Source organism: Fopius arisanus, unplaced genomic scaffold (genome assembly GCF_000806365.1).
Source record: "Fopius arisanus strain USDA-PBARC FA_bdor unplaced genomic scaffold, ASM80636v1 scaffold00049, whole genome shotgun sequence".
Taxonomy (NCBI): Eukaryota; Metazoa; Arthropoda; class Insecta; order Hymenoptera; family Braconidae; genus Fopius; species Fopius arisanus.
Genome location: NW_011887788.1, coordinates 351,451 through 364,623, shown reverse-complemented (window position 1 = coordinate 364,623; position 13,173 = coordinate 351,451). Strand labels below are relative to the sequence as shown.

The following is a 13,173-nucleotide window of genomic DNA, read 5'->3' as shown; positions in this document are numbered from 1 at the left end:
TGGACGTCAATTTTGTTTATCTGTTTTTCTATTGATTATTTAAAATGATTATTTCCTAGAATTCATTGATTACAGAAATTGAGACCTAATCTTTCGCCAATTAGAAAACGTCAGCAATCCAGTTCAATCTCTCGAAATTGTGATTTTCAGTCAATAGCTGCAGTCGTAGATTATGGTAATTAATGAAGAGGATAAATGATACATTAGTCTTCAAAAATTGAGTGACAATAACTAGATTGTCTACGAATTTCTCATAATGTGGATCATCTCAGTAATGACTCACTCGATTCGAGGCGCGTGGATGAGATACCGATGCACAAATAAAACAATCACTTTGACTTTGTAGCGAAATGATAAAATTTAATCATTCCGACTGGCTAGAACTGGTTAGACATTATTAAATTTTTGGCTGTTTTTTTTTCATTATCTGAGAATGCATTATCTCGTTCGCGTGCCAGGCGCATGCGAGAACTTTGGTCGGAAAATTTCTGTTACTCACTTCTCATCAATTATCTATTAATACAAAGTGATAAGATTCGTGACAACGGTTTTTCCCATCCCGCTAATTGACACTTTAATTTTAAAGAATTTAGAGAAATGAAAATTAACATTTCCACTTGTGGAAGTTGAAAAAAATGATTTTACGATGTTCTCGATTTCTCTTTGATTAATAATTGAAAATAATTATGATAACAGAGGCACAAAATTTATATGAAATTCTCAATCACTCCGTCACTTAAAATTCCTCGGAAAACTGTCATTTTCTCATGACAAAACGGAAAACTCAAAGTTCTCTTGTTTGTTTGTACACAATTCTGATCTCCGAGAAATCCAATTCATTAAATCTAACTCTACAAATTTTTCGATTTATTAATAACACACTAGAGTTATTATCGGCTTCTGGGAACATGTTATGCAATTCTCTAAAAATGTTCAACTTGGAAATGATAAAGCGGGGGTAAGCGTGAAGATATGACACTTGAACGTGATTTCAATGTTTTTACCCCGAAGTACTAATCTTCTCAGAACCTGAAATTTATGAGACAAGGAATATCTCTAGATGAAGGGCTCGGGATAATCCTGCACTATGAGTCGCGGGAAATGAAAAAAAGAATGAAATTGAAAAAGAAAGGAGCGCGTGATGCCTCAAAAGTGTATGAAACGTGATGAAATGAATTCTCCAAATAAAATCCATACCAATGGATTGAATGATAAAATTGAATAAATAATTAATTCAGTTCAGTTAACAAAATCTAACTTTACGTAAAAAAAAAGGAACTAAAAAATAGTAGCGATATTTTATTTCTTTCAGTTCCAAAAAATATCTAGTGAAAATCATTTTTAAAAGATGCGCTTGCCTCGGCTTTCTCGCGGTGTGCATTTTTAATTTATTGATTGTAATGAATTTAGTTTAATTACCAACAAATCGTCAGGATAAATTGTACAATTAATTGATTTTGAGCATCTCGATAAGTCTCGCAATCTCGACGAATCGGAAATTTCGAAAATATCGGTAATCACTAGAGACGCGCGTTCGTTGAATTCTCCGTGATGGTGGGAACATAGATTAGACTAATCTGCGATAATGAATTAGACGTTAAAGTGCGCCGTCCAGGGGTCATCGTCGAAGTCGGATTGTTGTTATCTTTATGTATTTATTTTTTTGGTGTAAAATACGGGAAGGGGGCAGAGCAGGGTGGCTGTATATACGTGGGTTGATGTTTAGTTATAAACAGTCGATCGAGGAGATCGTAATTAGAAATTTCAAGTGCAATCTTCTCGGACCGTGACTTCTCGATTATTTACCGCAATGAGTCGTTTTGGGGCACTTGCTGATGGTTCCCTGTCCATCATGGGCAGGACCTGTCCTGAATCTTCTAGGGAATCGGCCTTTCGAGGCAGGAGACAGAGTGTCCCATTCCCAGGGGATGGCAATGAACGAGAGGATGCTAAAAATTTTATTCGATATCCGGTGCAGCCCAATCCCAGTGCTAGTCGGGATCATGACAGGTATTTGAAGTGAAAAATTTTGAATGATACTTCTGTGAAATTCATTAATTAACTCATTAATTTTATACGAATTACACAAAAAAAAATCAACATTTATGTATTTATCTATTTAAAATAGCGATTTCAGTCATTATTTATGATTATTATTCTCAAGTTACTATTGTATAGATAAAAAAATTATTTAGTTCAAACGAATGATGTGGGTGTAACGATAATTTGTATTTTTTAGGGATAAATACGAGATCGGGACGTATGGCTACGGGAAAAATAATGTGAAACTACTTTACGTAAAACGCGAGGACAAATATAACCATGAAATTCGGGAATACGAGGTGGACATTCACCTCCGTTTGGGCTCCCAGAAGGACTACCTCGAGGGTGACAATCGTGACATAATTGCCACTGACAGTCAAAAAAATACTGTTTATCTCTTGGCAAAGAAATACGGCGTTAAATCGCCGGAAGAATTTGGTATCCTTCTCTGCGCGCACTTTCTCTACACCTATAAACACGTCGAGGAAGTCCACGTCAACGTCGAGGAGTATCCGTGGATGCGTCACCAGGTTAACGGTGTACCACATAATCATGCCTTCATATTCAATCCGACAACGAGAAGATACTGTCAAGTGACGCAATTGAGAAATGGTAATTGGTCAATTGGTGTTTGCGTTGTCTCAGAGATAGACCGACCGGAATTCCAAGGAGACGTCACTTCCGGTTTTTTGGGGGGCAGGAAGATAAATATTTTTTCAAAATTACAGAACTCATGTTCACGTACCGAAAATCTCATTCACGGTCTCCGTGATTCTTCTTTCGCAAATTCAATTAATTATTCAAACTCGAGGTTAATAACATTTTTTACTGAATTTCCTGTCAAATTTCCCTGGAATTTTATTTTTTTAACATCACAGTAAAAACTTCGGAGATTTTCTTCTAAAATCGTTGGTATAAGCATTAGCTTACGCAATCCCGAGAATTCCGTTTGAATTTCTCATGGGAGTTCTTTTAAAATTCTCGTCAAGTCCCCGGCCCCTCAAATATTCCTCAATTTTCCCCGAAACACTGAATATTCACGTGGCATTGTCCAGCCCCGCCATAATTGAGATGATTTCACAATAATTTGAAAAGTCGAACAGAATTTTCCCAAGAAAAAGTTCAGTCGTGGTTGGGAATAATCGCAATTTTCCGCGCATGCAATCACAAAAATGGAATGAATACTTGAATGAATACTTAATAATGCTATTCAAATGCATAAAGACTCCATGAATAATCCCATTCGAAATGCGTCGGAGAATTAACATCACCAGAGAAACTCTCCATTCATTTTCAGACTCTCCAAGAATTCGAGGTGGTTTGAAAGACCTGCGCGTGCTGAAGACAACACAGAGCTCATTCACAGATTTCATTCAGGATGAATACCGCACATTGCCCGATGCAAATGACCGGATATTTAGTACAGTGGTAACAGCCTCCTGGGACTTCTCCACAGCATCAGGTGTTAATTTCGACGGGGTGTGGACAACTGTCCGCGATTGCATCCTCCAGAATTTCGCTGGACCACCTACCACTGGTATTTACTCACCAAGTGTCCAGAATACCCTGTACCTAGCTGAAAAATGTGTCCTCGACAAGGTTAACCAGGTGAGCATTAAATCTTCTTTTATTCATTCATTTAAATTGTTACCTGCATTGAGAAAAATTACAGCCAGAAAAAAAATTATACGAAAATCAAATGATCTATTTTCAAATAAATCCTTTGATTTCAATATTATGAATTATTTTGTGAATATTCTCTGGTTTCTAGCCATTCTTTTATTTTTTTTGGGTAAAAGATGCTTTTTTCTCAGTGTACACAAGGTTTTAGGGAGTACATGACTATTTATTCTGACGACTTCTCTATAGATTTACAGCATCGAAATGCGAATGCCTAATAAGCACTACTTCGACCTCGACTTGAGCAAATTTCCGAAACTCGTAGAAGGAGAGAATAAAGAGGTTTATTTACCAGTTGACAAACCGTCGGGTATTATCTACGCGCAGTTGAATCGGAAGGACATCACCTCGAAACTTTAGACTGCGAGTATCGGTTTTCGGTTCTAATTACGAAAGAGGAGTGACAAAAAACGCACGTTGGTGGAGAAATTAACGGATAATTGTTAATTGTTATGCAGTATTTTATACGTTCAGTAATATTCATTGTAAACAATTTTCTATCAATTCAAAGACAATAAATAAAACGATGCGAATAATTTTTATTGGATAATTTTATGTAACTCTGTCATTAAGCGTATAATTATTTATGTTATCTGATAAAAAATTTAATTGATCAAATAGTTGGTTATTTGATGATTTTGAAGTGTTGTAAATTCAGTTGGAATTGTTGTTCATAAGAACAACAATTTTTGGTTAAAAAAATACGATTTAAGATTTCTGTGAACGTGTCAGATGCCCTATCTCTCGATCTCGTTATCTAGAAAATTTGATGGTCTTTGACGATGAAAGACAGAGGCACGTAGAGAGTCTGACCTAGGTACACGTCATGTCCCGGATTCATACATGATTTTTCAACACACCGATTTCTACACACATCCTCTGCCACTCCCGTCTCTTTGACATATCTCATCACTCCTCAAACAGCCAAATGAAAAGGGAAATGAGTGGGGCAGACATTCGAGTGAAAACCTGGAAATATTTGACTGTAACAAATACAGGATGTCATAAGAGTATCAGCACTAGCTCATTGTGAATCAGTGTAATTTTTTCTACCATCCAGTGACGATCGATGAGACCTCCTCGAGATGTTTCACCGGTGTTTTCTTACTCTATTTCTAATAAAATGCGCCTTCAGTGCGAAAACCAATTACCAGACTACCATTAGTACTTGCGGCGGTGATTACTCGGGATACGAGTACACAATAGTATCTCCGAATTATCCTCAGAATTATTCGGAGAATTTAGAGTGTATTTATGTTCTGCGAGGGAGTCCTCATGCCAAGTGCAATCAGATTTTCCATCTCCAGTTTTTGGATTTCTCACTGAGACCCTCCGAGAACTGCCAAGGGGATTTCGTGGAGATTGGTGACAGAAGTTTATTCTGTGGACGCGTTGGAGGAATTCGGAGGTATCCTGGCAAGGATAATAGCTTGACTATTCGATTTCACAGTGGAAAAAATGGAGTACAGGGTGGGAGGGGCTTTAAAATTGCTGTGACAACGTTGCCCTGTCCTTCGGGAAATTCGTAAGTTCTGATTTAATTGAAGACAAGAAAAAAAGGATCAATATTAACTGATAATTTATTTTTCCTCTATTTAAAAATTTTTTCCTTAACCCAGTCCTACGTAAAATTATCCAGACTGAATAAATAAATAATTCATATCCAAAATTGTGCAAAAAATTGTAAATACTAAATAGATTTTAGCTCGTGCCATTAAAAAGTACGATCCCCTGATTACAGGACATTGCACGCACACAGAATTAATGAGAATCTCGAGGAGAATTCGATTCCCGAAGTGGAACCGCTGCCGGTGGAGCCTCTACCCGATCAGCAACTCCCGAGGAACAACCACCACCCGGTCTACCGCCCAACCCCTTCCTCCACCACAGAATCCGCGAAATCCTCCCCCAAAGCCTCGCAGCCCCGAAAAACGGATTTCTCGCGTCCCGCGAAAATATCCTCGTACTTTTTCGCCGCTCCCGACACCGACAACCTCTCCCTTCCCTCACATCTCGAACTCCCTACCCCCGGGCGAATTCCACCCTTCAAACCCCGTCAATTAGATCAATTTCCATCAACATCCCGACAATCGGCAACAGAGAGTAAATTATCCCGATTAGAAGACTTCGGTTCCCTGTCGGAGCACCTCGGAATATCATCCTACGGTCTCCCAGGTTCCTTCAATCACCCCATCACCTCGATAAATACTGGGGAAGTGTTGGACCGAGAGATTGATTGCCACAACAAATTAAATCCTCAAGAACTGGGTAATAATTATCCTTTATATCCAGCGACAACCTATGGTCAGCCAGGTTCACCATTTCCTCCACCAAATTCTCGACCAAATCCTCTCCCAAATCCTCTCCCAAATCCTCTCCCAAATCCTCTCCCAAATCCTCTCCCAAATCCTCCCCCAAATCCTCCCCTGAACCCTCTCCCACCGCGTAATAACCTGCCGATTGTCCCAAGGCCAAGTGGATTCGTCCCAACGCAAAATCCTGGTGCATACTTCCCAGGAATTACACCGAGATCAGGAGAATGCTGTGGAAATCTTTTCTCATCACCCAGATTTATCCTGAGCAGTCCTGGATTTCCCCACCTCCTTTACAACGGAAATGCCTATGAATGCAATTATAATATCGCTCCGAGCTCCCCGAGTGTCTGTCGTCTGCGTTTGCACTTCAAGTTCTTCAATCTCGGTGGCGAGGATCCCCTCTGCAGCAATGGACACCTGGAGATCGATGGGAAACGATACTGCGGGTGTAGAACGGGCATCACCGTCATCTCCAACGTATACAGCCCTCTGGTGAAGACTTTTAGGGTGCGGTATGTCGGCTTCCCGAGAACAAAGCTCAATGGGTTTGTTATTGACGTCGTCCAGGAGACCTGCTCTTACAACAGGTTATTGAATTTATTTATTGCTACTCGTTATTGACAATTCGTTGAATTTTTTTTATTCTTCTAGATATCCTCAGTTGGCGAGGAGTAAAAAGGAGGTGAATGGCACTGCCAGGGGGAAGAGGGACCTCGGGTACTCCTACCCTAGACCGAGTACACCCCTTGATCTCGGTGGAGGGCTGTCCGGGCAAGCTGGTGGACATTCAGGGTTCTTCTCAACGACTAGGTGTCAGGCTTTAAGTTTCATCGATTGGACCCTCGCTGTCAAGGAAGTGTACCTCAAGGGCACCAGGTGCACCCCAGGGGGTCGCTACCCCATTCATCCAGGGGGATATCTTCCTCCTAGTTATCCTGGCGATGCATCACCTAATTCTCCAGGGAACTTCCCAGGAAATTATCCTGGGGGTGGAAATTTTCCGGGGAATTATCCAGGGGGTGGAAATTTACCGGGGAATTATCCAGGGGGTGGAAATTTACCGGGGAATTATCCAGGGGGTGGAAATTTTCCGGGGAATTATCCAGGGGGTGGAAATTTTCCAGGGAATTATCCAGGGGGTGGAAATTTACCGGGAAATTTACCGGCGTATCCTCCGGGTAATGGAATTCCTCCGAGTTCAGAGAATTGCGAAACTGTTTCTGTTCTCGAGGGAATTCTCTCCTCGCCGTTTTACCCCAGCCCTTATCCCAACAATGTGAATAAGTGTTGGAGGTTTTATAGAGCACCTGCGGAGTGTCGACTCCAATTATCATTCCTAGAATTCGACGTGGAGTCCAGTCCAGGGTGTGTCAAGGACTCCGTCAGCATCAGTGGACAGAATACGAAATTCTGTGGGAGAACATTGGCTGGGAGCAAAAGTAAGAATTCATCGACTTGACGTTCCCCTATTCCCCTATTTCTTTAATTAATAACAAAATAGCAGTGAAATAAACAATTCTATTTTTACAATTACGTTAAACATTCGTCGATCTAAAAAATGTTGGTTTAGAGGGAAATGCAAAAGTAAATGTCGTGACGTGGTAAATTAAAAAAGTATTTAATTAATTAAAAGTAATTGTTTGGCTTCCAGCACTTCTTGGCTTTCCGGGGAGCAACTCCATCGATATTCGATTCAGTTCCGATGGATTTGGAACGGGAAGGGGATTTACCATCGGTTTCACGCAGCTGCCATGTCAAGTCGAGGCGAATCGTTAACTATTAATTTATTATCATTAAATTCTATAGCTTTATTTTATTTTTTTGTACTTAATTGTTAAATTATCATTTTTTATTGCACTGTATTATAATTTATCGGTGAATTTGTACAATGGAGGAATGTGGATTTAATGAAAGAGTCAGAGCACTTATAATTATTTTATTGACAATCTGAATTAAAATCGTTTGACACTTCGTAATACTTATGGGTATTCATCAACGTTTAATTATCATTCTGGAGAGGCCGTTCGATAGACACCGTCTATACCTGTGATTCTAATTTGCAACAATTGGTAAAACAAGTAGCTGAGGTTTGTATTTATCTATAGTTCATTAATCACGCGATTACGATGATTTAACGTCATTCAACAATTAAAAGTGTCACCTTGATTGTCCTGACTGGAATTAACCCACGGTAGTTTCATCTCAATTGAAACTTCAACAAAAATAGACAATTGGACAATTGTTATGTGCAATCGAGACGATTCATCATGATTACAGACTTTTAAGATTCATTTAAATCATCTTTCTTTCGTGAGGTAAATATAGCGCGCTATTACTTCCGAGTTCAACGCAGGTCGTCTGAAAAATTACGCGAGCATCAAGTCAGAGGTGTACACCTGTAATTTTGTTAATTAAAAAATTCCTCAACTAAACTATAACATTCCAAATAGGAAAATCCAGAGTACAATGATAAATTGTATGCATTAAAAATTCATAAAGAAGCCTGATGTATCGTTAAAATCGTGCAGACATTTTTTTATTACTGCAATAATTCTTATGAGCAAGTGGGAAATTTTAATTGAACAACAGAAGAATTAATGCAATGCAACTGACGATAATGAGTCGATAATTACACCAATGAGCCCGAGCTCGCTTCCAATCTCCACAATTATCTCATTGAGCTGTAAATGATGTTAGAGTAATTTGGAGCTCGTGCCAAACTACTTTCGACGACCAAGAAAGCGAATATTAGTGAAAACAGTATTGACAGGCCGTCGACGATTGCAGTACTGAACAGTTCGAGATTTATTTCCCTGACGTACATCATGCAGTGCCACCAGCAACTGATAGACATCCTCGCGAGACGGTGTGCACAGGTGTGCCGAATCATAATCATAGGTGTTTCGGGATCTATAAGCACGTGAAAGTAAGCAACTGGAGGGCAATCATCACCATTGAAAGCTCATTATACATTATGTTTTACCTGCCGTTCTGACGTTTCCAGGTGTAGCGACTGTTGTACCGCGATCTCTTCAGGATGGGACGTATATCCATGTCCCCCTGGAGGTCCTCAGGGATTCCAGGATCCTCGAGGATTATCAGGGGTGTGTTCCAGGAGGGCTGACGTAGCAGCGATGACAGATACGTTGACAGACCATTGAGCTTGACTTCCTCAAAATCCTCAGGTACTGTGTCATCTGCACCCGAGAAAATCATCGAAAAAAAAAATCATCATCACCGATAATTATTAACTAAATCCATGAATTTTCGATCAGGACTGATCATAATTGATGATGACTACTTCCTAAAAATTTTCTTTTCATTCGTCGCAAAATTGATGAAACATTTTCGATTAATGATCATCATTCAGTGACGATGGAAATTTAAGTAATGGGATTTGAAAAAAATTGATGTAGCAGAACGAGACGTGTGAGAATGAGAATTGGGGATTTGAAAGGGCGTAATCATCTCGAACTTGCACTGTAAGTAATTCTGGATGTTTTCGCCATGCGGGGGTGGTTTTTGTGGAGATTACCAGAAAAAAAAACCATTGACATACTCGAGTATGGATTTTCCCACCCACATGGCCACCGCCTTAATTGAACGAGTCGGATTTTATCGAGATAGCGCATGCATCGTGTATCGGTGACTGAATAATTCATAAAAAAGATAACTCACCTAATTGATCGAATACTGCGGTATCAATGCCATCGAGTGGCGTGTTCTCTCCGGTTGATACCTGGGGATTATATCTTCCGATTCTGTTCCAATTTTGCAAATCACTTGCACCGTCAGAATCAATTTCCTGTAATCGTTGGGGGAGAAGTTTTAAGCTGGTGAGATCCTTCGGTTGGGTCATACTCTCGGAGGGGATGAGCATTTCGTTTTGACGATCTATCTTGGTGAAGTCCAGGGGTTCTGTTCTGGAGGTGACGGTGTGGAAGAGAGCCAGACAACAGGTTACAGGAAGAAGATACCACATCTGAATGGCAAAAGTTTAAATCGCGGATGTATTGCTATTTGCATTTAGAGTGAGCTCTCAGGGTGGGGATTATTATGGTTGGAAGATGTGGCAAGTTTAATTGTAATGGAAGTTAGGCATGAAGTGCTCGTTGGGTCTCAGTACATCAAGCGTTAAAATTGACAAACATAATACGGTTCTATCACCGAATTCTATTGTTCAGTGGACACTTGTGGCTTTAATTACTCCGTTGAAACGTTTACACAATTACTCGGCCCTCGCATGTTGTTTCAATATTTTGAGGGTGGAAATACTGTCAAGGGTCTGTTTGTTCTCCTCCATCGGAGGACTCATTATGGGTGACACACGTGAAATATTGATCAACGCCGATATGCAAGCCCTTCGGTGACTTCGCAGTTGATCGAGGTAGTTAGCTTTAATTAGATATCCCTAGAGAGTGGAGATTGAGTAGTCTTCTTCGAATTGATGTTGCAAAATGTAATTAATTGGAGGACGAATCGAATTCTCTTCAGTGAGTACTCACTGAATCAATACAGCACCATTTAATCTAATGTTTTTTTTTCTCTTTTTTTCTTCTTATAAGACATGTATTATTTTAATTAGTACAATCACTCGGACGTGAACTTTTTTTTTTATGCGAGCACGTTTTTACTTTGGGAATATCTCGGCAAATTGTGATCTATGATTCTCTATCGGAGGCTCGTGACTATTTATCTGATGTAATTTTTACGCCCTCCGAGATTCGCGTGACAGATTACACCGATAGGTGAATTGACGGTGAGATTTATTTATTATCGGGAAGACAGCCATGGCGGATAGAATTGTTATTCTGATACGAGATTTTGTTTATTATTTTTATTATTACTGAAAGCAATATCCGGTGAGTGACGAGGAATCTGATTAAGAGTCGGTTAATAATGAAAATTGATGGTCCGTTCCAGCGAAAAAATCGCCGGCGAGGGGATTTATTTCTTCTTCCTGTTTTATTCATTTTTTTTTATTTGTTTTTTTTTTGCAAAGAATGAAAATAACTGGAGCTGCAGATTTTTCAATAATTATTGATTCCTTCTCAATTCACTATTTTCCATTGCTCAATTGTTGATTTCGTGTATGTGTGTTTTCCCCGTGAAAAATAATATGACCCAAAAAATATAACTGACATATATTTCCGCAGATATTTTTTTATATACGGATACAAATGAAAAATCCATGACTATTTTTAGTTCTGGGGAATTTTCTCACCCATTGTGGCGAAAGAAAAAATAAAAGCCGGAAATGAAAGCCGATAGTTTGTCGTACATTGCTGGCCCCCTGAACTGCGGTAAAACTCGGAAACTGCTATCGGGGAAAACCGACGGAAACTTGTTGCTCGGTGAATGCCTACCCCACCAGGAAATGCTATCAAAACCCACTTGTTTTCACTGTTGGGTTTAGCCCTGAAGGCTTGCCACCAGGTAGCTCGAAGGCAAATGGGTCACATGTCGACGGGGAATACAACCCGAACAGCGATAATGGTTTCGAAATGTTTACTTCACTCGACAACATGAAAATTCACATAAATTCAATTTTAATCTTCGCATTGTACATTCCCCTTCTGTGTATTTATTTCATAAAATTTCTCTCATATAATTCCCCTCAACCGTTGTATTTATAATTATTTATAATCCCTACTTCACTAAAAAAAATAAATAGTTAATTATTCATTCATTAATTCATTGATTCACTCCATATAACCAAAAATCAAATAGAATATTTAAGGGATGAATGATATCATATGTACTTCATTAAAAGTAGTCCGGCATAATATTTCCGGTAAAAAATAATCGGCCAATAAAAATCAAATTCTACTCACGTTTGAGAATTAATTCCCTTTACGAATTAACAATCTGTCCACTAACAAGCGACAAGGGCCGCTGAAAATTCCACAGTACCACGAATTGTATAATCCCTCCAGCAGCGAAATAATCCACACAAATCGTTGCAATTAATCGAACATCCCCAGTGATTGAAAAAAAAATATAATAAATTGTAGAAATGGAGCTATCACGTGGTGCGCGACCGGTGCGGTTGCCAAACGCTCAAGTTCTGATGTGCGATGAGCGTCGCGACGCCTTATATAGCATCGACAACCCCCGCGCGAGTACCACCCCGAGGCGCCAATCACCTCATCTCCTTAAAATAATCACTAAGTTAATACTGCCCGTTTGTTGTTTATTTGAAAGTTATAATCCAAAAATTATAACTGAGAGAAATTTTCTACTGGAAATTCCTCTTCTACATATCCAAATTCTATTTTAAATGTATGTTATATACCTTCAGTGTCAGTGAGAAAACTCAATGGAAAAAAAATCGACTAATTAACCTGCTTATCCTCGTAACCTTCACCCTCGGTTGTGCACATGTGCATGGCTTTCTCCGCCTGTACTTGAATAACTCGGCGAGCTGGATGCATCTCTAATTACTGCGGCTCGCATCGCGGATCCCATCAAAATTGTTGTACAATAAATTGAAGTAATCTCTGTGACTGTCTCCGACTGAGAGAAATGCCCGACATTTGTCTCCCTTACGTCGCTGGAATCCCGAAGAATCTTGATTGATTCGGGGGATAGGTTCGGGTTCGCCATCAGGAATCCAGAGCATCCCTGACGAGATTTGTATGATTCTCGGAAAATTGTATTCACTAAAAATTCTGTGTCTTTGTAATTTATGGATTAAATGCAATTTAAATGCAGATTTTTATCGAGCGGATGAGACTCTATTTTTGGGTCACACCTGATATATTAACTCCAGGAATTCCAGGAATTCCAGGAATCCCAGGAATTTCAGGGGCTCCAGGAACTCCGAGATGAAGAGACGATGAAAAAGAAATCTAATCCTTCTAAATCTAATGTAATGAGGTAATGCGGGTCTCGGATTGTTGTGATAACGATAATGGGAAAGTTGGTGGGTGGACATGATCGAGAATCCTGACACTATGTAATATTTCAACAGGTGTTCAACACCAGAACAAATTGCATTTCCAGGCCAGAGAATAATCTTGTTCACTGCCAATAACTAATCATGACATTCAATGAATTCCAATTGTGCATTCAACAATGATTCCCCACATTCGCAATCATTGCAGTATTCATGAGAATTTCTATTTATCACGAA

At 39.4% G+C, this 13,173-nt stretch overlaps 3 protein-coding genes across 4 annotated transcripts; 2 read left to right on the top strand and 1 right to left on the bottom strand.

Annotated features, from left to right (window-relative positions):
• Positions 1 to 1,721: 1,721 nt before the first annotated feature.
• Positions 1,722 to 4,273, top strand: Uro (Urate oxidase). The gene is made up of 4 exons (XM_011306657.1): positions 1,722 to 2,010; positions 2,240 to 2,655; positions 3,341 to 3,651; positions 3,913 to 4,273. Exons 1-4 carry the CDS (start codon positions 1,811 to 1,813, stop codon positions 4,081 to 4,083), a joined length of 1,098 nt encoding a protein of 365 aa, XP_011304959.1. The 5' UTR covers positions 1,722 to 1,810; the 3' UTR covers positions 4,084 to 4,273.
• Positions 4,274 to 4,804: 531 nt separating this feature from the next.
• Positions 4,805 to 7,879, top strand: LOC105267656 (uncharacterized). The gene is made up of 4 exons (XM_011306656.1): positions 4,805 to 5,248; positions 5,465 to 6,625; positions 6,690 to 7,477; positions 7,690 to 7,879. The coding sequence occupies exons 1-4, from the start codon at positions 4,809 to 4,811 to the stop codon at positions 7,812 to 7,814; spliced, it is 2,514 nt and encodes an 837-aa protein (XP_011304958.1). The 5' UTR covers positions 4,805 to 4,808; the 3' UTR covers positions 7,815 to 7,879.
• Positions 7,880 to 7,960: 81 nt separating this feature from the next.
• LOC105267655 (uncharacterized) lies at positions 7,961 to 12,090 on the bottom strand. Of its 2 annotated transcripts, none has more exons than XM_011306654.1 (4): positions 11,873 to 12,090; positions 9,717 to 10,020; positions 9,022 to 9,235; positions 7,961 to 8,972 (listed from the first exon to the last, which is right to left on the bottom strand). In XM_011306654.1, exons 2-4 carry the CDS (start codon positions 10,018 to 10,020, stop codon positions 8,759 to 8,761), a joined length of 732 nt encoding a protein of 243 aa, XP_011304956.1. In that variant the 5' UTR covers positions 11,873 to 12,090; the 3' UTR covers positions 7,961 to 8,758. The 2 variants fall into 2 exon arrangements, with proteins under 2 accessions (XP_011304956.1, XP_011304957.1); XM_011306655.1 differs by having other exon boundaries at positions 7,961 to 8,948.
• Positions 12,091 to 13,173: the final 1,083 nt, after the last annotated feature.

Bases quoted from the DNA above. Each gene is read 5' to 3' on its own strand.
- LOC105267655 (XM_011306654.1), bottom strand. From the start codon at position 10,020: ATGTGGTATCTTCTTCCTGTAACCTGTTGTCTGGCTCTCTTCCACACC. The intron at 9,236-9,716 runs GTGAGTTATCTT...TCTCGGGTGCAG, and splicing joins CGCAGTATTCGATCAATTAG to ATGACACAGTACCTGAGGAT. The intron at 8,973-9,021 runs GTAAAACATAAT...ATTGCCCTCCAG, and splicing joins TGGAAACGTCAGAACGGCAG to TTGCTTACTTTCACGTGCTT.
- LOC105267656 (XM_011306656.1), top strand. From the start codon at position 4,809: ATGTTTCACCGGTGTTTTCTTACTCTATTTCTAATAAAATGCGCCTTC. The intron at 5,249-5,464 runs GTAAGTTCTGAT...CCCTGATTACAG, and splicing joins CCCTGTCCTTCGGGAAATTC to GACATTGCACGCACACAGAA. The intron at 6,626-6,689 runs GTTATTGAATTT...TTATTCTTCTAG, and splicing joins GAGACCTGCTCTTACAACAG to ATATCCTCAGTTGGCGAGGA.
- Uro (XM_011306657.1), top strand. From the start codon at position 1,811: ATGAGTCGTTTTGGGGCACTTGCTGATGGTTCCCTGTCCATCATGGGC. The intron at 2,011-2,239 runs GTATTTGAAGTG...TGTATTTTTTAG, and splicing joins GCTAGTCGGGATCATGACAG to GGATAAATACGAGATCGGGA. The intron at 2,656-3,340 runs GTAATTGGTCAA...ATTCATTTTCAG, and splicing joins AGTGACGCAATTGAGAAATG to ACTCTCCAAGAATTCGAGGT.